The following is a 25,778-nucleotide window of genomic DNA, read 5'->3' on the forward strand; positions in this document are numbered from 1 at the left end:
CCTGGAGTTTACAGGGGTAGTATGTAAGCATCTGCCTACAATGCAGGAGACCGGGTTCAGTCCCTGAGTCAGGAAGATCCCCTGGAGAAGGGAATGGCAACCCACTCCAGTATTCTTGCCTGGAAAATCCCATGGATGGAGGAGCCTGGTGGCCTACAGTCCACGGGGTTGCAGAGAGTCAGACATAACTGAGCGACTCCACCACCTTCACCTATGTTTTGATATCTGGTAAAGTGAGCCCCTATGCTTTTACTTTAATTTTTATAGTAATTATTTTTGTATTTTGCTCTTGGTTGTTAAAGATTTCCTTCTTTACTGAAAAAACAAACAAAAAAACCTGACCTTGGTTGAGTTATAGGGCAGAGGATATTATGATGGCTAATTTTATGTGTCACCTTGGCCGGGCTATAATACTCACATATATATTCACGCATTATTTCGGATGTTTCCGAGAGGGTGAATTTTGTATGAGGTTAAAAACCACTTGAAACCACTGACTTGTAGTAAAGCAGACTGCCCTCTCTAAGCAGATGAGTCCCATCCAATTAGTTTCAGGTCTGAATATAAATAAAAGATTGACATCCTTGAGCAAGAAGAAATTCTGCTAACAGATGGCCTGTGGACTTGAACTACAATATCAGTTCTTTTCATTCTCTAGCCTGAAGGCCTTTCCATTTGAATTGTAACTTCAGCTCCTCTCTGAGTCTCCAGCCTGCTGGTCTACCCTGCAAACTTTGGATGTACCAGCCTCCATAATCACACGAGCAAATCCTTAAAACAAATTTCTCGTTCTCTACACACACATCCTTTGGCTCTGTCTCACTGGAAACCCCTGACTAACATAGCTGAAAAGGGGAGACTGGAGGCAAGAGGACTCATCAGGCTCTACATATGCTGTGAAGAAAGCTCCCTGAGCACTTGATTTCCCTGCGCACTCCACAGCATCTCAGAGAAGCCATCCTGAGTGCTCCAAGCCTGCTCCTGGCAGGAGAGTCAGAGCCAGGAGCCAGCATCCATGTTATCTGCCAAAGCTGGGCCAGGGAAAGCTCTCTTCAAACTGCCAAGATCTCCCCTGTATTTTAATTTGAGATAAAGATTCTTAAACATTTAAAAGTTTTTATTTATTAATTTTATTGTCTTTTGTATGCATCCATAGTTTTATCTTATCCAGAGAGATTCTTGAGATGTTCAAATGAATTCCTGGCAAGTAGAATGAGAAGTAAGAATGAATAAATAAAGAGTTGGCAAGCCACTTCTGAAACGCTGCCAAGCTCAAATGGATCTTTGATCCATCCAAGGGTGTTCTGAAGCACGGAGAGAAAACTATGTGTAAAAAGAATCATTCTATATACCCACATTAATACATGGTATTTGTTTTTCTCTGATGACCTAGAAGGGTGGGATGGACGGGATGGGAGGGAGGTTCAACAGGAAGGGATATATGTATACATATTGCTGATTCACTTTGTTGTACAGCAGAAATTAACATACCATTATAAGGCAATTATACTCCAATAAAAATAAAAGCAAAAAAAAAAAAACAGCCCCCCAAAAAATCCTTCCATTTTCTGTCAGACTTGGTCCAGTCAGAGAATGAGAAACATAACTTCTCCCCTTGCCTACGCCTGTATCATGGTTTGAAGAACCCTGAGACTTCCCTGGCGTGGATCTTACATAAGTTCAGGAGCATTTATTAATCTGCACATTCAGAACCTCCCTCAATCTCTAGGGAAACTTCAGGCTAATGGCCAGGCTTCCTCACGTCCAGCTAACCAGTTGACAAGAGAGATGGGCTTCTTCTCTCTGTATTGTCTTAGCTACAGTGAAAGGTACAAACTTTACTGCTGAGATTTAAATAACACCACCAAAAATTTCCACATTATAAAGTATTGCTTTTGTAATTTATAATTTTAGAAAAGGAAGACAGAGAAAAAGGCATGGTATTGAGAGAACAAGAGAAAGAAAGTAGATTTTCAAAATCCTTTGAGAGATGTGTTTAAGTTACTTGTTTGATTTATTTCAACAACTGTCTGCTTTCACTCAAACAAATTAAGGGAAACATCAAAATGTCTAGAAATTGGCAATTCTCAGTTTTTAGAATAACATTTTAGAAATGTAAAACTATAAACATAAAATGGAAACTCAGGAGTAAACACTTCTCTCTTTTTAATCCCCTAAATATTTTGGCCTTGTTTCTAACTTTACTCTCAAAGATGCTGTATATCCAAAAGCTAAATTGAGGCTGGGAGTATACAGGGTAGCAGCAGAATAAAGGCATTAAGGGCATGGGATTTGGGGTTGGCCAGTGCTGGGATGCAATACCCATCTTTGCCACTTTATGTCCTCTGCAACGTAGATGTGGCAGTAGTCCACACCTCACACAGTTGTTCAGAGAATTAAATTCATTTCGAATTCTAGGAGGGGAGCACGTGTCAGGTCCTGAAAACATTTCTGAAGTTCTTTTTTCCTTCCTCTCTTTATTTTGTCCTGTCCTCTTCCTTTTATTCCTCTTTCTTTCCTCGCCCAGGACACAAATGGTGGGATCAGGTTTCCCTGCACAACACTATGGATTAGTGCTTTCCCAACTGTTTTGTTTCTCAGCCATATACATTTTGTTACTGTGATTAGGATGAAATTTCATTTACAATTTCTTTCTCCTATCATTGCCGCTTCACCTCCAATATTTCTGGATAATTTTTGTATTCATTTTTCACTTTCAGGTTTATTCACTAAATTCATCTACACAGGGTCCTTGCGGGGGTGGAAATGTCTGGGTCACTTCCACAACCCATTGAATTTGTGTTCACGCTTCATCCCTGGAGTTGACGCAGTGGAGAATCTTAGAGCTCATGACACCCCCTCCACCCCATCAGTGATAAAGTGCCCCAGAGCCTTACCGTTGCCTCCCCTTTTCTCCCTCTGTTGTTTTCCCAGCAGTTCCTTGCCCCTTCAGCATTATTTATTCCTCTCTCAAACCCTTGTCGAACAGCTTTGCCTTACTCTCAGTCAGGTCCACTTACTTGCTGAGTGGGTTCAGGAGGTGTTGGGGGAGGGTGAGGGGCTTCTGCTCCACAGGTAGGCGAGAATCAAAGGCCCGCTGAGTGAGTGATCTAAAAGCCAACCACACTATTCACACTGTGAAAGCTTCTGCTGGGCTTTCTGAACCTGTTTCTACAAACAGAAGTTTCTCTATTTTTTGTTCTGGGGGAATACAAAAGCACCTCACTTTCTTACATGTGCTTCCCTGCTGGCTCAGATAGTAAAGAATCTGCTTACAAGGCAGCAAGACCCTGGTTTGATCTCTGGGTCTGGAAGATTCCCTGGAGAAGGGAATGGCAACCCACCCAAGTATTCTTGCCTGGAGAATCCCATGAACAGTCCATGGGGTCACAAAGAGTTGGGCATGACTGAGTGACTAACACTTCATTTTCTTTCGGGCTCCAGGAAAGGGAAGCAAATTGATCTTGTCAGGATTCTAATGCACAGAAGCTTGTTCAGTCTACACACAGTCTCACGGAGCTTGTCATATGATCCTTTCTCAATGGCTACAGAACATCAGCATGGGAATTTTGTTACAAGAAAGATGGAAGCTTGTGTGTCTCTCTGGCTGTACTGTACTTACCTATAAAGTACAAGGTTCAGTGCTAGGGGAGTTTCTTCCATTCTCAGATTAATCTGGCATTACTAGGCTTGTAGTTCAAGATGACTTCCAGATGGGGTTCAATAGTGACTGCCTCTTCAGATAGAGCTTATTCCTCACCAGTTACCCAGGGTCCCCACTGCTCTTTGTGGTATTACACTAGGCCTATATTATTTGCCTACAATTCCATTAAGGTTTGTATACACATTTGAGCTTCCAAGACATAAGATATACTGTAAGATATAAGATACACCATAAGATATAAGACATAGCATAAGATATAAGATGTATCAATCCTTTAACTAAATTTTGCATCTCATTAGCCCTTTAATTTTCAGAATTGGAACCAATTATTCCCCACCCCTCTTTGGACATCTACTACTAGAAACAGTATATTACTGATCCAATACCAAATTCATCCTACTGCATTTCATAGCACTTCCTGACGTGGAGCAACCAAGGACCCACTAGGTCCCAGATGAGGGTGTAGTGATGAGCCTAATTTCTTAAATGAACTGTAGAGGTAAATCCACATTTCTTTTCTTCCACCATGTTGCAGCCTGTTTGATTCTTTCACTGGTCAAAGACTCTGCCGGTCTAGAGGCATGCCTGGGGCAGCGCCAGGGGCTGGCCTTCTAAGCCTCACTGTGCCGTCTGCTCTGAGGTCTGCCATTTCCCCAGGTCACCGCCGCTGAATGTGTTCAGGTCTCCGTGTCCATGAAACGTGCCGCTTTTCTCCTGCCCAGACTCAGAGAAGGCATCCCTCCCTCTCTCCTTACCCTGAAAGACATTCACGTTCCTCAGTACTTCTGGGGTGCTAAGCATCATCTCTGTGCCTCTTCCAGCAGTGTTTCCATTCTATCCAATACAAATCTCTGAAATGGAAAGATAAATATGTAGATATATAGTAATAACCTAGCTGGCTACCTGAAAGAAAAAGATCAGGGCAGGCACAAATGAAGACATTGGTTAGAAGACCTGCCAAAGAAACCTAATTATCTGGGGCTTGTCTGGAAGGTGTCATCCCATGACCACTCCTTGTCCAAGTTCATGTAGAGGGCTGATGCTATAGAGGGTAATATAGGAGAAGGCTGCACATTTGGCTAATGCTTTTATACAGAGACTTGAAGAGATACGAATATGTTTGGGGCTTATCCACTTTAGGAAATCAAGACTGGTGGATTGATTGTGTCTCAAGATATCCCTGAAAACTTTTCTCACTAAACTGGTATTATTCTGGGAGGTGGATCTCATGATTTAGAGACATACTCTGCATGGGAAGTGTTATAATATTTCATAATTTCATAAAAGACTTCTTATGTATTTTCAACTATAAAATAGCTCTGTGAAGGAGGTACAATTAAATCTTCGCTTCAGATAAGAACACTGAGAGTAGGATAGATTAGCTGTACAATCATACACGTAATATGAATGTGACAAGTCACAGCGCAAACTCAAGTCTGCCCTACAGCCAATCCCAAGTGTCCAAATTTTCTACTGCTTTTTGCAAAAGCTATATTCTACAACAGAACTCATATTCATAGTTCAAAAAATTTCTGAACTCAATGAGACCACTTATACACACATCTTTTTAAGTTTTATTTATACTTCTTAGTTCAAGAATTACACACTAGTCAACATTATTATATATTTACATGCTGAAACTGGCTGTAATAAGTTTAAATTCAAGAAAATAATTCTTATGTACTACTCATTTATAATCCTCATTTGTTACTATCTCATGTATCCCAGAGATTGTAGTAGTCCTGTTTTTAGAAAGACGTGAAAATAGATGCAATGATATCCACTTGTGTTTTGCATTTTCTAGCCATTGGAAAATGTGCATTATGTGCATATTAAGAAAGGCTACAAGGTAATTAGTAAGGCTGAAAAATCACTACATTGTGAAGAATCTAGAATATCACTTGTTAGAAAAGGACAGTTCAGAACTGCACAGGGACAATATTTAAAACGGAACTATTTAAACACCCATGCAAATAAAAACTTTAAAATGTCATGGAATTTAAATTATTTTCAACACTGTTTGACTTAATATGCTTAAAATGACCACTGAACACAAATTACTGAAATAAAAAGAGGAAGATACAAGCTGATGGAACTGTCAACTGGCTTCAGATGGTGCCAGGACACAGATATGGGCATCAGAATAATGGCATGTGACAAGAGAGAGATTTGGCTTTCAAGTTAAAAAAACCACAAGTTTTTGTTTTTGTTCATTTTGGATCACATTTAACTTTATCACAAAACAAATTCTCAAAGCAAATTAAAATCTGATATTAGCATTTTGCACACATCTATATATCTACAGAAATGTTTTACTTCAACTTTCAAATAACTAATAGATGTTTAATATTATTTTTTTTCCTTATTTACTTAGGGCAGTACTTAATTACCGTTCTGTTGGCTCCTTACTACTTTTTTACAATGTCCCTGGTGTATTTGGAAAATATTTTTTAAACCTTTGGTGTGAAGCAGTGTCTTTTTTTCTCCCATTTTCCCTCATTTTTCCATTTTTCTTTCTTTTTTAAAAATAATTATGGAGTCTTTGGTTAAAAGGAAAAATGCTATCTAAGGACAAATGCTATTAAAAAAAAAGTCTTCTCTATGTGCTATTGTGTAACATATTTCTGGAACAGGTATATAATAAGCATTTGTTTTTTCCTGTAGTGCCATCAATATAAACTTTTACTCTTTGAAAATTGAGATTTAAGTTATGAACTTTGGTTTCTTAAACTCTTACATATAAAAAGCTCTATCAAGTAATCAATGATCATTTCTGCTTTTCCCAGTTGCCATTTCTAAGGCTATCTCCTGGTTTTTATAAACACTACAGTGTTTCCCATAGACAGAGTATGAGTGGGAGTGGTAAGAAAAAGTGTGTGTGTGTGTCTGTGTGAGAGAGAGAGAAAGAGAAAGAGAGAGAGAGACAGAGACAGAGAGAGAGAGAGAGTGCAAATTAAAACCCTTCTGTCTGGGATCCCAAAGCATTTATGTAAAAGGGTGTTTGAATTTCTCTGCTGGGGGCTGCGGTAATTATTTTTAGTTAAAAAATAAATAAAAACTAAAAAAAAAAAAAACAACTAAACAATGATTTGCATCTATTGACTATTCATTTACAGCATGTTTAATTATTTACATAATAACACAGCAACTTAAGCCATAAACAGAATTAGCACATTGCCTTACCATAAAATACAAATTAGAAGTTAAAAATATTTAAGAAATCTGTTTTAATATTTACACACGCTCAGTGAAAGTTATGGTTGCTAACATTACATGGACTCTGTACACTTTAGCAAAATGGCATGGTTGCTACAGTTGAGAGTATCTGCCCTAACCAACATGGTGGGGTTTAGTTATTTTTCTTTCCTCCTCTTGGGAGGAATATATATATATATATTTTTTATCATTTTCTGTTTTCTTAAGACATTTTTGTTTTTAAATCACCATTGAACAATGCTAGTTGTTTCCTTGAAAAAGAGAATAAGTAGACAAGCAATGTGAGAACTAGTTAATTTCCATGTTCTGAGGTACAGTACTATTATAGTGTCAAACTGTGCAGTGGTTCATAAGAACTGTAGGCATTGATTTGCTGATAGAGAAATGCTCAGTACCCTGTATTACTTGTTTCAATATGTTTGATTTGTCGGCTGCCAAATTAAAAATATTCATACATTGGTTTAATGAAGGAAATAAAACATATTAGCTTATTCCTTTTGTTTTCCAACATATGAATGCATATATATGTATGTATGTTTATATGGATCGATATATACACATATATACATGTAAATATATGGTAAGACCTGTTTGTTGGCTGTTTTTGTATGAGTTTAATCATAAAATTGGAACACAGTTACCTATAGAAAATGGAAATTGTCTTCGTAGACAATTTAATGCAGGTTTTGCTTAAAATAAACGTGATTCATTTCTCCATTATGCATCCCACTGAACTTTCTCTATGCGTTGTGCTTTTGTAAGCTGACAGATTTTTTTGTGTTCCTAATGCTAGAATGTAAAGTCTTTTGGTTCCTAAACCATTTTTTATTATTACTATTTTTCACTTAGCACTGCTTTTGAAGAAATGAGGAAAGGTCTAGATGGCACTGCTTAAGTCTTTTCCCCTGTTATTAAATTGCAGTAGAAAGAATTGTTAACATTCCTTATGCAAACACATGATTATGTTGCATGAGTTTTCAATTCTGAAAATGCATTTCATACCTACTAGCAGTCATGTACAATATATATATATACAGATTGAGATCAAAGATTTCATTGAGAGTGTGCCTTTTAGAGTCAGAATTTGCCTATGAATTTCACAGAGATGAAAAACACCTTAATTGCTGGCTATCTGGCTATTTCATAATCAAAAGAAAAACTATACATATATGTATAAACTGATAGTAATGCTGTATCAGAATTGCCAAAACATACTTTTGTGGTCCTGGATGCCAAGCTGACTGGTCTGTTTTGAAGACAAAGATCTAGCTCCCTTCCCTTCCCCTCCCCCAATCTGGTAACTAAAATTCAGTTCAACTACAATAAAACAATCATTTAAGAATAAATTCTATATCTACTGTTATCTCTGGGTGGGATGAGTCAGGTTTTTCTACCTACATGGTTACTAAATGCCAATCAATGGATTTCACTCTAGGGTTTCTGTTCCAGTGTCCCATCTTTTTCCTTTCCCCAAGATTTTTCTTAACACTGTGGTCAGAAATGAATCCCTGGTCATATGCTTTAGAAGCTCATGCTGCTAAGTTGCTTCTTCTGTCCACTTTGATCTAGATTTCTATGTTGACTTTCCTGGACATCAAAATTTTGTTGGAATCTTATGACAATATCAAGGACTTTTATGGCTTTTATGGTAATTGTAGATAAGAACCACTTCTCGGCTGGAGCTCTGAGTTGTCTCTAGAAAAACCTTTCCAGAATGGCATTTTGGAGTTGTGAACCTGAGTTATCAATATGCTCCTTCTTGATGTATGCTACTCAAACTTTAACCCCTAGTGACAAGGGGCAGGCACTTTTATTAGTGTGATGTCCCAAAATGACTGCCCAGGGGAAAGTGTGTCCCTGGAGAAACTCGAGGAATCTCTGCTCTGAGCCCCCATGGGCAACGTGTCAGTTGGATTCTGCCCAAAGATCATGCTCAGAGGTGTTCAAGTGTACAAACAAAAAAATAAGGGCCAGAGCTCCCTATGCTGGTGAAAAAAAAATACCATCCTATCTGGGGGACAAATTCAGAAAGATGCTAAACTTTTTTTTTTCTCTGATAGTGAAGAATAGAAAGGCAGCAGGACTCCATCGTATTCTAAGCTGCTGAATCATCAGGGAAAGAAAACATACATTTATCCATAGATGGATAACTGGCCTTAGCTACTATGCACAATTAGGGATGTTACTCTAAAAAGAAGTGCTTGTTTTTTTCAAATAGAAATAGCAAAGTCATCCTCCAAGAAAAGTTTCAATCAAATCTAACTCTAAGGAAAAGTGAGGAATTCACTATTTCCTCTGAGAAAGGCAAAATATGAACCTCACATTGATAGAAATAAAATATATGAGCTTATTCTTTTCTCTTTGTCCAATATATGAATGCATGTATCCAATTAGTATAGAAAGAAGCACAATGACGTAATTTAAAAATTGAATAAAAATAATACATCATGCCTGCCTATCAGCTATATATTTTTCTGCAATATCAACTGAGGCTCATAACATTCACCATGTAATGTGGCTTTGTTGTTCTATTTTCCATAACTTCCTATTTGATTAGGCAGACTGCAACACACACAATGAAAGCACCCTAGAAAAACCAAATTCCCCAAATCAACAACTAAACCTACTTGTGCACGTAATCTCTTGAGTACTGTTTGCCATGAAAGACAAAGGTGAACTTCATTGTACATAAAAATACAGTTCTCTTAAAATCTCTCCAAAGACTTACTGTCTCTTAAGAATGTAATCAGAATTTCAGAAGTAAGAAAAGTTGGAAAAGACCACTAAGCCTGCTAAAGAAATGAACAAATCTTCCCTTTGAAATACCCTATTAAATTCAGAAATAAACTGCAGGAAAATGTAGAATCAGAGAAGAGCATCTTGTTTGCTAGCTCTGTCTGTGCTTTATATTCATATATTGGAATCACTCCCAGTGTAACCTAAGATGCTTCTAATTCTGCTAACATTTCTGTTTAGGGGTGGTCTCTTGATCAGGTACACTATAAAAACTTCTTCAGGCATGCTCTCAAAAGCTTGTGAGTTTGGACGGAAAGAAATCTCTCTCACTCTACCTTCTCCACTGAACACAGTGTGTATGGACCACACGCTTGTAATGGGCTAAGGGTCAAGCTGCTTGCGTGCTTTAATTTCGTTACTACTGTTGTCTCTGAATTTTCCACGCTGTTCTGGGTTATTAACTCTTATTTTTAACTGCCTCAGAAATAGCATTTGAGAAAAATTTCTTTCGGCCACCAGGCATGATAATGTTTAGAAGTCTCCCCGTCTCTAAATGTCAAAATGGAAGAGGTCAGTGTTGATTCCCAAGCTCAAGCAAACATGGCCTGGCCAAACTGGTTTCCTGAGTCTCTGTCTTGACTCTCCCTATCTTGTTTGAATTACACAAGAATCTTCTAGTATCCGGTGGGAATTAACTTCTTGTGGCACCAGTATCACCTTAATAAGACAGGCAGAGGCCGTCTTCAGTAAGCATGCTTGCATGGCATGGCAGATCACATGACAACCTTAAGAACAAAGATGGGGAGTATCTGGATATGACCACATCTTGGCGAGATGATTGATGACTCTATCGAGCCTTCTGGAATATCATCTAAATTATTCCCCTCCATATAGGCTGTGTACTAAGCAGAGAAGGTGGAACACAGACTCAGTCTTGCCAGCATGTGTACAAATCACTTGCATTTTAACTGGAAAACCCCAAGGACCTTAGCATTTTCATGACTTAGCAGAAGCAACCCAAATGGTATGAATTGGACCACAGGATAGGCCAGCAACTAAGGTATTTTAGCATCACTTTTGTCCTGGATTGATATGTTTTCCAAGTTCTATGTCAGGCTGTACAACTGGTTTGAGGAGGAATCTAGTCCTTGCTTCCCACGGAGGCTATGTTTTAGTTCACATAATAAAGCCAGTAGACGATGTTGAAGAAGGAGAAAACCACTGGGAAGAATATGCGGGACCACCGATCTATGGCATTCACATCAGTCAAGTCGGGAATGGTGATTTTCAGTTGGGAGGCGCGTCTCCGCAGGCGGCTTTTCTTCTGTGCCACGTGCCGTTCCAGGGCATTTCGGCCAAAACTATGCCTGGGCAACCCGGCTTTCCGATACTGGATGCTGGAGGCATCATAGGCCAGCATTGTGCTCCTTGGATCTCCAAGTCCCATCACAGCCTCGGAGGTGGCCATTTCATTTTTTATCTCAAGAGTGCTCAGTAAGATGTTCTCATGGGGGTCCATCTGCAAGGGGGAAGAAACAAACGAGACTTTCAAAACAGAAAGCCTTTACTGGTGATTTTTACACAAGGCGCTATGATATGTAGTTTGGATATTCATGATTAAGAGAACTGGCTTTATGTCCACATGCTCTAAATTTGAACTGTGGTTCTGCCACTATAAACTCTGAGTTTCAGTTTCTTCATCTACTAAATGGTATAATAATCCACTCCATGAGGATGGCTGTGATGATGTAATGATATAATAGATTGTTGCCAGCATGCGTTGGAGAAGGAAATGGCAACTCCACTCCAGCATTCTTGCCTAGAGAATCCCAGGGACAGAGGAGCCTGGTGGGCTGCCGTCTATGGGGTCGCACAGAGTCGGACACAACTGAAGCGACTTAGCAGCAGCAGTACCATTTTCATGATTTCCACATACAGCATGCAGAGAAATGGGAAGCATGACCTCCCCCTTTAAATAATTTACAGTCTTGATTAAAAATACCTAAAAAATTAAACTGAACTAGGGATGAAATAGTATTAGGGGATGAATTACTAAATTGTGCTCACAATAGAAACCTAATTACAGATGAATTCATGATAAAACCAGAACTAAAAGTAATAGGTAACATATATTAAGCATTTGATATACACAGCAGAAACATTTTTATGTAACCTCATTTAACTGATGCTTCTTAACGCCCACAGGTACAAGGTGTCACCTTAAATTTTCAGTGTCAATATAAATAGGGTAAAGGAAGAATTTTGAACAACAACAATGCAGGAAACACATGACTTGCCAAAATGCAAGAGAATTCAAGACAACAAGGAACTTGAAAATAACAGTTGAACAGACTATGGGTGGTGTGGGTGGTCAAGGGGTGAGCGAGGTGACTTGCCAGGGAAGAGAAGCAGACAGGAATTAAGAGTTGGACACGAACTGTCTGTACTGAGCTGAATTCTGGGCCCAGGGAGTAGAATTAAGGGGGCTGTGCTGACAGGGTGACCCTTTTTTCTCTTGGATTATTTCTTCTTAGCAAGTCTAAAAGTAAAGGATGAATACTGCGATCATGATTCTCCAAAATTAAATGATTATGTAATGCTTTTTGTTCTGTTGAGACGGGAAAATGTGTGTGTCTTATTTTAAGAGGCCTCCATTGCTACATAGATAATAAAACCTAACCACAACAAGCTATTTGTAATAATACAGTATATTTATTTTGGTAAATACTTGAAATGTATCTACTGCCAATATTTTTTCTAATGAATTTTTGTATATTTTATTTTGTTTCAGTTTTATTGAGAAATAATTGATACATATCACTATAATTTTAAGGTGCATAGCATGATAGTTCAATTTATATATATTATGAAATGACTACCACAATAGGTTAAGCTAACATCCATCTTTTCATATAAATATGATACAAAAAGTAAAAGAAAAAACAAGGAAAGAAAATTGTGAGAACTCAAGAAATAAATGCTGATTGAATGGAATTCATTTTATGACACTTACAACTCAATGTCTTCCTGCATCATTAATAAGATGATTTAATCTACAACACCACTGTGAAGATGAGAACTGCATGGGACTATACCTCTTGAGTCCCTTTCCTGCTCGAAGGCTTCCACCTCTATTTATACAGGTCTCTTGCTAGAGCAGCAGGCTCAGGCATCTGAGATATGGAATAATTTCCCATGGTACCCTGGACCACTTTTTTGACAGATGTCCCATTTTTATGCATGAGAAGGAAATTTAGTGAGCAGTACCTAATAGCTTATTGTTGTTTAGTCCCTAAGTCCTGTCCAACTCTTTTATGATGACCCCATGGACAGTAGCCCTCCAGGCTCCCCTATCTAGTAGCTAAGGCTGAGTAATTTACATATTGACTTTTCCAATAGTCCAGTGGGATCAGCATGTATCTCAAGCTCAGAAAATAAGGCTAAGAGAGGTTAAGAAATTAACACAAATTTACCCAGTGAATAGGTGACAGAACAAGAACTGGAATCAGGTCTCTCTCACTATGCCATGCTAAGGAACAGAAACAGCCCCATCCCCCTATAGCCCTCTACACTCATAAAAGAAGACCTTCTCAGTGCAGGGGAGGGGCAGGTACCTGGAGGCTTGCAAACTGTCCTTAATGAGGATGTAGAGAAGCATCTTGATTTAAATACATCACTAAAGACTAGAACTAATGTAAAGTCCTATTAACTGTAACACTGTCCATTATATAAACATCTGTGATTTGAACCTTCAACAGCCCCACCAGCAATAATTCTATTTAAGGAACCACCACTTCCCCTCTCTCAGTTACTGTGCTTCTGATGGGGCTGGAGTCAAGCAGAGCAATCCTGACAAAGTGATTGTTTCAGACACACGCCCATTTCAGAACCAATGGCATGTCCTGAGCCTTCAGGTGGGCATACTAAAGACTCTCAAACATTACCACTGGGTTTGTACTCAGAAGTATGTGGCCCTGAGTCTAATGAATTTGTTGAGATGCTCCAGCTGCAAGAGGTGATCCTAACTTGAAAACAAGCCAACACTGGGAGACACAGAGAATCCATGACCTGCTGAGAGTGTCTGTATCTGGTATGCCTGATTTGCTGATACTAAACAAGATAATACCTCTCTCTCTATCTCTCTCTCGCTTTTTTGTATAAGACAGCCTGAGTTGGGTTTTCTATTACTTAAGACCCAAATAATTGTAACTGAGATATGATTCATCTTTATGCATCTCAACAACCCTATAATATAGGCAGGGCAGGAAAGATATTACTGATGTTACACCTGTAATAAGGATGTTTCACAACTCAAATTGAAATTAAGGAAATCTGTGACAGTAATATAATCTTCAGTATGCAGAAGTGTTGGGTTTCAATCCTTCTGGCTAGGACCGAAAGCATCTAGGGGCTGCTGGGTTTGGTGGCTGGCTGGTCAACTGGCTACACTTCTTGTCCCCCTTGTCTGTTTTCCTTCAAAGGATATGAACTGTGTTAGCAGCAAAGGTCAAAGGGGAAGGCTTTTTATATGTGTTTCAACAGGCTTTTATATGTAACTCAAATGGTAAAGGGGGAAAGGCTTTTTAATTGATTTTGTTGAGGTTCTATTAGTAATCTATAGACTTTATTTACTCTGGATGGCACTAGTGGTAAAGAACCCACCTGCCAATGCAGGAGACAGAGATGCAGGTTTGATCCCTGGGTCGGGAAGATCCCCTGGAGAAGGGCATGGCAACCTACTCCAGTATTCTTGCCTGGAGAATCCCATGGACAGAAGAGCCTGGTGGGCTACAATCCATAGGGATGCAAAGAATTGGACATGACTGAAGTGACTTGATATGCACATTGTTTAAATAAAAGAAAAATAACTTTTAAATTATGCATGTGAAATTGAACAACTATTATCTTTCCTTTTTTCTTTTTGAAATACTTGTTTTTGGAAGGTGACTGCTGATTGAGGTTTTTTATGTTTTTTTTTTTTTTTTTTGGTTTGTTTTTTTGAGAATTGCAGAATATGCTGTATTTCCATTTTACAGGGCAGGAAACTGAAGTTCAGGAAAATGAAGCGAGTTAATTAAAATCTTAGTACTTGTAAGTAATAAAATAGTGTAATAATTCTTGTCTGTTGATGATTATCTCAATGCAATAAAATTCCATGCTGCCTCCAGCATCTCCCAAATCAATCAGGGAAGTGAGACTCAGGTAATGGTTTGGTGGGTTGGTAGAGGCTATTTTAGTGGCTCCCAAACTTTAATGCACCTCAGAATTCCCTGGGAAGTCTTGTTAAAACACACATCTCTTGGCACCCCCGTCCCAGAATTCCTCAGTTAGTAAGTATGGGATGAGGCTCAATAATCTGCATTTCTAAAAAGTTCCCAGGTGATGAGGTGATGCTGGTCTGGGGTTCACATTTGGAAAACTACTAGCGTGCTGGACTGCAGCAGAAGGACATGACCAAATAAAGTGGCAGCAGACACCTTGGGAAACAGTGAAAAAGCTGAAGTTCTAACCACAGTCCTTACCACTGAGAGAACACATGAAACTTCTGTTCATTATTCACTACAGACAGGCATTGTCTGACACAACTTCACACAACTTTCAAGACCATCCCCAAGAAAAAGAAATGCAAAAAAGCAAAATGGATGTCTGAGGAGGCCTTACAAATAGCTGTGAAAAGAAGAGAAGTGAAAGGCAAAGGAGAAAAGGAAAGATACACCCATTTGATTGCAAAGTTCCAAAGAATATCAAGGAGAGATAAGAAAGCCTTCCTCAGCAATCAATGCAAAGAAATAGAGGAAAACAATAGAATGGGAAAGACTAGAGATCTCTTCAAGAAAATTAGAGATATCAAGGGAACATTTCATGCAAAGACAGGTTCAATAAAGGACAGAAATGGTATGTACTTAACAGAAGCAGAAGATATTAAGAAGAAGTGGCAAGGATACACAGAAAAACTGTATAAAAAAGATCTTCACGACCCAGAAATCATGATGGTGTGATCACTCAACAAGATCCAGACATCCTGGAATGTGAAGTCAAGTGAGCCTTAGGAAGCTAGTGGAGGTGATGGAATTCCAGTTGGGCTATTTCAAATCCTAAAAGATGATGCTGTGAAAGTGCTGCACTCAATATGTCAGCAAATTCTGAAAACTCCACAGTGGCCACTGGACTGGAAAAGGTCAGTTTTCATTCCAATCCCAAAGAAAGGCAATGCCAAGAATGCTCAAACTACTGCACAATTGCACTCATCTCATAGTCCCTTGGACTGCAAGGAGATCCCACCAGTCCATCCTAAAGGAGATCAGTCTTGGGTGTTCATTGGAAGGACTGATGCTGAAGCTGAAACTCCATTACTTTGGCCACCTCATGCGAAGAGCTGACTCATCTGAAAAGACCTTGATGCTGGGTCTTTTCGAACTTATGGGTTTTTTTTGGATATACATCCAAGAGTAGACTGGCTGTGTTATAATGATCTTGACAATAATGTAACAAGGGCGTTATTATTAAAAGTCTCATTTTAAAAGTAAGGAGATTGAGAATTAGGGCTAGTTAGTGATTTGTCTACAGTTGCAGTTAAAGTAGTACATTTAACATTTAATCTGTTTGTTCCAATGTTCCTGTTCCTACTGACAAGACTATACAGTTGCTTATCTTGACACTTTTCTTCAATTATAAGTTCAGTCTTGGAACCTGTATCAGGTTGTACTTAGGTAATGAGATTTCATAAAATGGAAGGAATAGCAACCATCACATGAATTTAGCTAATCTTTTTTAAAAACGAATCTTCTCCCCATCTTCTCCAGCCTTGCCCAAATGATCGTCCTAATTGCCTTTCTCTTGAGCAGTGGAGACATGAGAGAAATCACTAAATCATCCCTTTTTTTGGTTAGAACATAAACAAAAGATAGTTCCTCTTTAACTTATCAGAAAGGCCATGGAACAATCTCCATTGCCCTGGAAAACATAACAAAATACTGGTTATCTGTTTTGTCTTGTAATTTTTACCAATTTAAACAGCCATGAGAATACTGCTGATGGTAATTAAAACAACGGAGAAAAGGAGACCAAAAATATATGAAGGAAAACAGATGGGAGAGAGAGAGACTGAAGAATAAATCGACATTTTATATAGATAAACTACATTTGCAAGAAGCTAGCTGCAGGTCTTGCTTTCATCCAAGGGTCTATACTACTTGCTTTCTAGAGTCAACTTTTAACTCACAAGTGTCCATTCCTGACACAAGGGTTTTGGGAGAGGCCCTATTAAGTACTTGAACACCAATTAAAAAAAAAAAAAACAACTCTTCTGTTCCCCATTCAGCAATCTGCTCTTGAAATTATGCTTTACTTGGAATTATTGTGCTTTTCCATCAAGAATGAAATGCTAAGATTTCGGGAAACAGACTAATTTATTTGCACCAGCATTCTGGACTCTCCTATGAATGACCCCCTGTGAACGAGGGCCGTTTTCACATTGATCATTCAGCTGTTCTACTAGCCAGAGAGAGATGCACTTCCGTTTCAGACTGACCCATGCATGGATGGTTCTAACAGTGGCAAATTCATGGTAAACACTTGGATTAGGAGGTTTTCTTTTCCTTCTTCCCATTCCCCATTCCACCATCTTTTTCCAAAAAGAAAAGAAATACATTTAGTTAACAGTTCCATTTTGCTTAAAAGATATTGCATTAAACAATGAAGAGAGGGCCTTAATTTTTATAAAATAAGCTAGTTTCAGGACTGGTTTCAGGTTTGCTGCTTCCTCTCCTGGACCGTTTGTCAGTGATAGCTGTATCTTCTGGAGAGATGCCCTTGTCCTACTGTCTTATATAGACATGCAAACTGCAACCCTCAGTGATCCAATGGCATCACATGTTTATCTTGGGAAGTACAATGGGACTATTTTAGATCCTAGTTCAGCGTTCATATCACTCAAAGAAGAGTGAGAAATTGGAAAAAAAAATCCAAGAAATCCTAACTCTGGTATTTTCAATTACTTTGACTAGTGTGTGGGTAGGAAACCTTGTTTTATCTTCCATGAATTGACACTGTGACTGAGTAACTTTAAATGCTAAAGCAATGAACTGTTAAGCCACGTGGGAATGTCCAAAGCACTCTTTCCAAAGGAAAAATGCTCTGAAACTACCTAGCCTGCACTCAGCCTTCTAAGAGGTGAAAGCAAATTTACCCAACTAGAATATGAAATGGAGATTCCAAGAGGGCAAGCGAAGGCCAATATCTTTGACTTTTCAAATTCCTCTATTGAAGCAAAAAGAGAAACAGTAACCAGATACGGAGCTTAGAACTGGAATATAAATAATAGGAGAACACTGCTGAAATACCAGGTAGTTTCAGAAGGATGATCTTTAAAAAAAATTTTTTTGTACTTTTTATTTTGTATTGGGGTATAGATGAATAACAATGTTTTGATCGTTTCAAGTGAATGCGAAGGGACTCAGTCATACATATACATATATCTAGTCTCTACCAAACGCCCGTCCCATCCAGGCTGTCACATAACACTGAGCAGAGTTCAATGTGTTATACCGTAGGTCTCTGCTGGTTATCCATTTTAGGTTACCCATTTTAAATATAGCAGTCTGTACATGAAGGATGATCATTTTTAATGAAAGCTAGTAGAAAAATAAAAGGGCTGAGATTCTTCTTATTGTCTTTTTTCCTTTGAAGATGCTACTGTATTTGAAATCTCACAACCATACCATGAGAAGTTTGTATTGGAAAGGTTTTGTAAATCTTTCCCACCAAAATTCTGAAGTTCGTGGGTAGTTAAGTGGTAAAACAACCATTCAAATTTATGTTTGTAGACTCAAACCTTGTTTTTCCTACTAAGTATTTTCACTACATGGTAAAATACTTATAAAGTGATCGCTGGTGGCACTAAGATATGAGCAACTCAGCTGTTGTTTTGAGTTTCAGTTTTTAAATTCTCATGGGTAGATCACGGGAGCACCCATCTTGAGGATTACTTAGCAGACTGATACTTTGTTAAGGAATCACATTAACACATTTCTTCTTTATGGATCAGTCACTTGGTTGACTTTTTATAGTTGTCATAAGGTGGAAAGATTCTGCCTCAGTCACAAACCAAAATAATCCATCTGGACAAGTGGATAAACCAAGTGAGCACAGTGAGGTTTTGAGTTGTTGTTTCAGGTGATAGTGAAGCTTTTAGAAGCAGAGTTAGACCTTGGGAGCAGAAAGAGAAGAATAAGACTCTTCTCTCCAAAGGACCCCAGAAAAGAAACCTTTATAAAAGGTTATGACTTTTATAAAAGGTTATGACTTCTATAAAAGGTTATGACTAATACAAGGTCAGCTGTAAAAAGACACTCAATAAGCCTGGGCTGTCCAGCGGACTAAGGCTCCCCCTCTTTCTAATCCCCTTATGTGGGTCCCTGCCCCTTTCAACCCTCCCAGCAGAGTTAGAACAAGCTGGTTCTAATCCTGGCTTACCCTAGGCCTCTGCGCTCTTCCAGAAAATCTAGGTGGATTTAGGGATGTCCTTGCTAATTTCTTCCACCTGGGTCAATCCTCTTGCTACAATCTCCCTGAACCCTTGTTTCCCTCATGATGGCAAGCATGGGCATGCTGCTTATGTGTCCCTAATGCTGACCACTACAGTCAATACAAAACAAGTACTTAAAATAAAACTTGCTGAATTGAATTACTGAGAGGGTTAGACTAAGCCCAGGATCACACATTCAAATCCTCTAGGGAAGTCATATCAAAGCATGAAGTAGTTGTAATGGAGAATGGGAAGAAGTCGGCCCTACTATAGTTAACTGGACTATAAAAACACAGGCTTGCCTGAAGGACATTTAATTTCAAAATTTTAAAGATTATTTCAGGGGTCAAAATCACATCTAAGGGTTCAGTCGACAAGCTGCTGCATTAAATTCCTTACAGATTTAATGTATTAAAAAGTTGCCTTTCAGTTGCATTTAATCTATAATTACCAACTGCTTTAACTGCTTTAAAAACAAAAACAAAAAACATGTGGCATAAAATAGGACTAATGAATAAGAAAAATTCACCTAGAAAAAAGCCTGAGTCAGTGCTCCCTTGTAAACTGTGCTCTTGATATCGGGCTAGTGTTCCTTTCCTAACCACGTGAGGTCTTGTTGTGGCAAATTCTGCAGTATTTCTTTGTGCGGGAACTAAAGTAGACTTCCTAATTTCTGTAGTTTAATCTCTTCCATTCTTTTCATCCTCATAGAATCAAATTAATTTCTCTTGAAAATTAATACTTTCCAGTTATGTGTTAATTTGTGTGGAATTCACTGGAAAAGAATTAAGGGCAGGAGGACAAGGGGGCAACAGCAGGTTGGATGGCATCACGGACTCAATGGATATGAGTTTCCACAAACTCTGGGAGACAGTGAAGGACAAGGGAAGCCTGGAGTCCTGCAGTCCATGGGGTGGCAAAGAGTCAGACACAACTGAGCGACTGAACATCAACATCAAGAATGATATGTAATTCGCAGATCACTGATTTTTAAAATAATGGAGACAGGAGGATGAATGCTAAATTTGGGGGAAATGAGAGTGCATCTGTCTGTTTTTTTGTTTGTTTGTTTTTAAAGCATCTGCTGGGGAGGCCACTTTATTATTATTGCTATTATTTGTTCTGCCACGAGGCTTGCAGGATTTTAGTTCCCCAACTAGGGACTGAATCCAGGCCCATGGCAGTGAAAGCCCCAAGTCTTAACCACTGGATCATCTGGGATTCCTGACAGTACATTTGAATTGCTACATTTAATAATAATAAAACATAATAAAATATATGATGAACTGAATACTTTTTTAGAAGGTTGGTAGAATTCTTTCTGGGTTCTACTTCTTAACTTAACCAAGTATAAGCTTCTACTTTTAAATAAAGTTGAAAGCCAGGAGTCACTGTAATTGTATGGAAAAAAATTTAAAAGATTGGGGTCATATAGAAATCCCCAGAAGGAGGAAAAAGTGAAGGAAACTATACTAACAATCTATACTTTTAATGGACCTTCCTTTCTTCCAAAGGAGGGTCTCACTTTAAATTATTACAGATCCTCAGGCTCTGTGGAATGGAGCCAGGTTTGACAATGAACTCACTTTAAGTTCAAAGTCCTCTTTTCACTCATTTCAAAGGTAGATGTGAGAATCTGCATACTTAATCTGATAACTTGAAGAAGTTTTAACACCCGGGAGCTTATATCCTGAGAGGCAAAGGCTCATTCTAGTTCAATTTTCATCTGAATTATTGACTCAAGTCCCAAGCTGGAGAGAGACGATTGATCTAATCTTTTCATTAGCTGCTTCATACAACTCAAAGCATTATGTATGATGACTTGTTAGAGATTTTTATACATACCACTAACTGGTAATTCACAATTTCCAATACATTTTAAAGTAATACCATAGAGGACATTTGGTTTCTTTCCACAAGGCTGGAAACATCACAGTCAAGTGTTTACAAGGCACAGGCGCAGAGGGAGGGGAATTAGGGGTAAACTTTAGCAGAAGAGGAGGAAAATTTTCCCCTGGGGCTTTACACACACACATCACTGAGAGGAAAAAGGGGTGCATTTTCCAGACACACCCCACTCCTCTTCATAATATTCTAAAACTCAGGACAGTGAGTATTAAATGTGGTAGATGATCAGGTCAAGTTTCAAGACTTAAGGGCAGGTTGTGAAAGTGTTACTCAGTTTGACTCTCTGTGGCTCCATGAACGGTAGCCCACCAGGCTCCTCTGTCCATAGCATTTCCTAAGCAAGGATACTGGAGTGGGTTGCCATGCCCTTCTCAGGGGCTCTTCCAAAAGGATTGAACCTGGGTCTCCTGCATTGCAGGCAGATTTTTCACCATCTGAGCCACCATGACTGACTTAAAGGTTGTAATCCAAATCATCCCAGGTCATTGGGAGACTCATGCCTTCCTCTTGGCCCTAGGTTTTGAAACTGATGCCAAGCTTGTCCCATTAGCTAATGAGGATAGGTTTGAACATACAAAATCTCCCATGGTCTCCGTGCTGGGTCAGAGAGGAATTATAATCTGCTTCTAGCTTTCAGCTAAAAAGCATAGAAGTTAGGGTTTGGTTTCTGTCCTCTTTAAACAAGGAGCCAAAGTTTTAATGCATCTAAAAGCCTGAAAGTTCCTTTCCCCTGGAAGCTATGGACTCAAAAAGAGAATCATACTACACACTTCAAAACCCCATCTGTGGTATAATCAGTTCCACTCACATATATCAGAAACACCCCTTCCACAGTGTCTTACCCACTGCCTCTTATTGTTTTTTATTTAATTTGGCTAAGAACAGAAAGCTGACCTAATGCAGACCATATGGGCTGGATTCCTGTGACTATAACAAAAGGGCAACAGAAAGAAGCAGCGTGTACAACTCTACAGAGATGCAGGAACATAGCCAGTGACCTTTACTTCCATGGATTTAGAATTACATTCAGCTATTGAATGGCAGGGGGCATGGGGGTGGTGCTGAAATGGATCTCTTGAATAAAGACAGGCTGATGGCGTGGGTGCCTGGATTCACACTGATTACTAAATCCTGTGAAGGGGAGTTTAGACGTGTTTACTTATAACCAGCAATGGATCTAGTAGATGCATTTTAAAAGAATGCACTGGGGGGAAAAAAATGCACTGGTGAAAAGTAACTCAATAGTAATTTAAAAAACTAATACAATGATGATGACATAAAGTAAATACCTATAAGCAAGCATCCACTATATACAACAAAGGCGAAATAAATGACGCTAAGAGTTGTCATTATAGATTACAGAACAAATGCCTTTCAACGAATAAGGAAAAGGCAAATATCTACTTAAAACAAAAGCATTTATAAGCGCAGATTTCTCACTAGAACATTATGATACTGAATACTATATAGCTGTTTGAACAGGACCAAAGGATTTCTAATATTTGCTTCAACAGGTAATTGGGAGTTGTCGCTGTTGTTCAGTTGCTAAGCTGCGTCCGACTCTTTGCAACCCCACGGGCTGCAGCACTCCAGGCTTCCCTGTCCTTCACCATCTCCTGGAGCCTGCTCAAACTCATGTCCACTGAGTAGGTGATGCCATCCAACATCTCATCCTCTGTCATCCTTTTCTCCTCCTCATTGGGAATTCCTATTCATCCTTCCTCACACTTATGTATCTTGCAGACCTCAGTTCAAATGTTCCTTCCATCAGGGAGTCTTCTTTGATCAAACCTCAGTCTGTCAGGTCCTCTGACATATGGTCTCACAGCAACATAGACACTTTCCTCACTGTCCTTATTTACATTTATAATTATACATTATTTCTCTAGATACTTGTTTAAGGTGCATCCTTTTAAGATGTGGTCTCTGTGAAGCTAGGAACACGTCTGGTAGGGATTCAGGAAGTATCTGTTGAATTAGCAGATAACCCCATTAGGCAGGATTGAGTGTACCTTCAGGGCTTTCCTGCTGGTGCAGTGATAAAGAATCCACCTGCCAATGCAGGAGATGCAGGAGACACAGGTTCAATCCCTGCGGCGGGAAGATCCCCGGGAAGCAGGCACGGTAACCCACTCCAGTATTCCTGCTTGGTGAATCCCATGGACAAGGAGCCTGGAGGTCTATGGTCCATGGGGCCACAGAGAATCAGATGCGTCTGAGCAAGTAAGCACAGACACAGTGCACCTTCCACTCTCCGAGCACCCCACACGGGTGAGGGCACCTTTTGCTCCCCACCGCCATCTGAGGTGGGTGCTCTGGTGAATGCTCCCTTCAGAGATGTGCAAGCTCAGGTTACTGTCAGTCACTCCTGAAAGAATGCCAACAAGTAATAAGGGACTGGGATTTGAACCAAGTGTGAGTTAATCCACTTAAGACAGACGGGACACTGGGACCCATGATACGTCCCCCTGAAAGAGTGAAATTCACTCTTGTTTCAGGACATTTAGGAAACATGGACACGCGCTGCGGAGGTGAAGGAGCAGTGAGAGAACAGGCCTGTGGCGTGGCGGGTCAGAGAGGGTGGCCTGAGGACAGAGAGGAGGCGGAGGAAGGGAGGCCGCCCCGCGCCTCCGGGAGGGTGGGGTCAGAGGGGACACCCACCGCCCAGGCCCGAGGAAAGGACGTGGGAAAGCAGACAGAGGCCTCTAGGTCCACAAAACACTCCATCCGGTGGGTACCCAGTTATCTGCTGGGTCTTATCTTTTCTCTCTGGACCGTTCCTCCTCACTTTGTGTGGCTGCATTGTAGGAAGAGCCACGCGGTGAAACCAGAGGTTAGATTTTAAAATAAGCTGCTACAAATACCCAAACTCTTTAATTCCAGACTGTAGGAATTCTCAACAGAGGAGCCTGGTGGGCCACAGTCCATGGGGTCACAAAGAGTTGGACACAACTGACTGCATGCATACACACACACACACACAGAGGAACTCTCAGGGCATACCTGTAAGCATTTGCTTTTATTTGGGCTGAGGTGACAGGGACTCTGAAACCAGGCTGCTTGGGTTAAAAGCAGACTGGGTTAAAGGCAAGGTCACAAAATTGTTAATTGGCTATACCCTAGTACAAAATGGGCTTCCCTGATAGTTGGTAAAGAATTTGCCTGCAATGCAGGAGACTCTGGTTCGATTCCTGGGTTGGGAAGATCAGTTGAGATAAGATAGGCTACTCACTCAAGTATTCTTGGGCTTTCTGCATGGCTCAGCTGGTAAAGAATCCACCTGCAATGTGGGAGACCTGGGTTTAATCCCTGGGCTGGGAAGATCCCCTGGAGAAAGGAACAGCTACCCATTCCAGTATTCTGGCCTGGAGAATTCCATGGACTGTATAGTCCATGGGGTTGCAAAGAGTCAGACACAACAGAGAGACTTTCACTTCACTTCACTTCAATACAAAATAAAAAGCTTTTTAAAAGATTAGAACAACAAGAAAAAAAAGGGGGATAACATTATCTTCCCTATTGGGAGGTTGTAAGGATTGTGGAGAGTTGACTCATTGGAAAAGACCCTGATGCTGGGAGGGATCGGGGGCAGAAGGAGAAGGGGACGACAGAGGATGAGATGGCTGGATGACACCACCAACTCGATGGACATGGGTTTGAGTAAACTCCGGAAGTTGGTGATGGACGGGGAGGCCTGGCGTGTTGCGATTCATGGGGTCGCAAAGAGTCGGATACGACTGAGCAACTGAACTGAACTGAACTGAAGGATGGATGGTTTCCCAGGTGGCGCTATTGGTAAAGAATCTGCTTGCCAATGCAGGAGACACAGAGATGCAGATTGATCCCTGGGTTGGGAAGATTCCTTGGAGAAGGAAATGGAAACCCACTCCAGTATTCTTGCCTGGAGAATCCCACAGACAGATGAGAGAGTCCACAGTGTTGCAAAGATTAAGACACAACTCGAGCCACTTAGCATGCATGCACACACATGAGGATGAAATGAGATAACAGCACCTAAAACAATGCCCTATTTGAAAAACTCAAGGAATAGTAACTTTAATTATAATAAAAGTAAGCAGGGGAAGGAACTGAACTTCTGCTTTATCACGACCAGGAGAAGCCCCTGCGACACTAAACCAGTAGCGTCAAACCAGTTCCCAACTTAAACAGCCTTGGAAGTGGTGAGAGAGGGTGACACACAGCATTTGCTTCATCACTCTTTACGACACACATGAATGTATTGGTACAGTTGTGCTTCTCTTTGCAACAGCTTGTTGACGGAATCTTCTAGTTTCAGTCTTCCAGCAAAGTATCTAAAAAGTTGAAACCTCACTATTCACAGGCCTGAGAAAAGAAAGTGCAAATAATATTTCTCCCCAACGCTTACTGTGGAGACCTTGCTTGGTTCCTTGTCCTTATAGTGGGCAGAGGCAAGAGGTAACTCAAACATTCCATTTTGTTATTTGCCAACAGGATCAGTCAAAGGTGGGGAAGGGAGATCCTGCACCCATCAGCACAACTAAGTTTTCAGATTTATTTACAGCTTCATCAATTTATGGGAAATTAGTCTCTTTTTCTCCGAGTTAAATGCATCTACAAAGAGAGTTTCATTATAATGATAGTGATGATATGAAAGTACATTTTGAAGATCATCTTTGTACACAGCATTTTAAATTGTAGTGTAGATAAGAACATCTACATAATTAAGTCTTGAAGACAAGGGTTTTT

At 39.8% G+C, this 25,778-nt stretch overlaps 1 protein-coding gene across 4 annotated transcripts in view; it reads right to left on the minus strand.

Annotated features, from left to right (window-relative positions):
- Positions 1 to 5,215: 5,215 nt before the first annotated feature.
- The window catches only part of GABRB2 (gamma-aminobutyric acid type A receptor subunit beta2), a 273,763-nt gene continuing 253,200 nt past the window's right edge, over positions 5,216 to 25,778 (minus strand). For all 4 annotated transcript variants that reach the window (XM_043913472.1, XM_043913474.1, XM_043913471.1 and 1 more), the window contains one exon: positions 5,216 to 11,135. In XM_043913472.1, the coding sequence (XP_043769407.1) occupies positions 10,788 to 11,135 (348 nt within the window). In that variant the 3' untranslated portion in view covers positions 5,216 to 10,787. The remainder of the gene's footprint in view (positions 11,136 to 25,778) is intronic.

Source organism: Cervus elaphus, chromosome 9, assembly GCF_910594005.1.
Source record: "Cervus elaphus chromosome 9, mCerEla1.1, whole genome shotgun sequence".
NCBI lineage: Eukaryota > Metazoa > Chordata > Mammalia > Artiodactyla > Cervidae > Cervus > Cervus elaphus.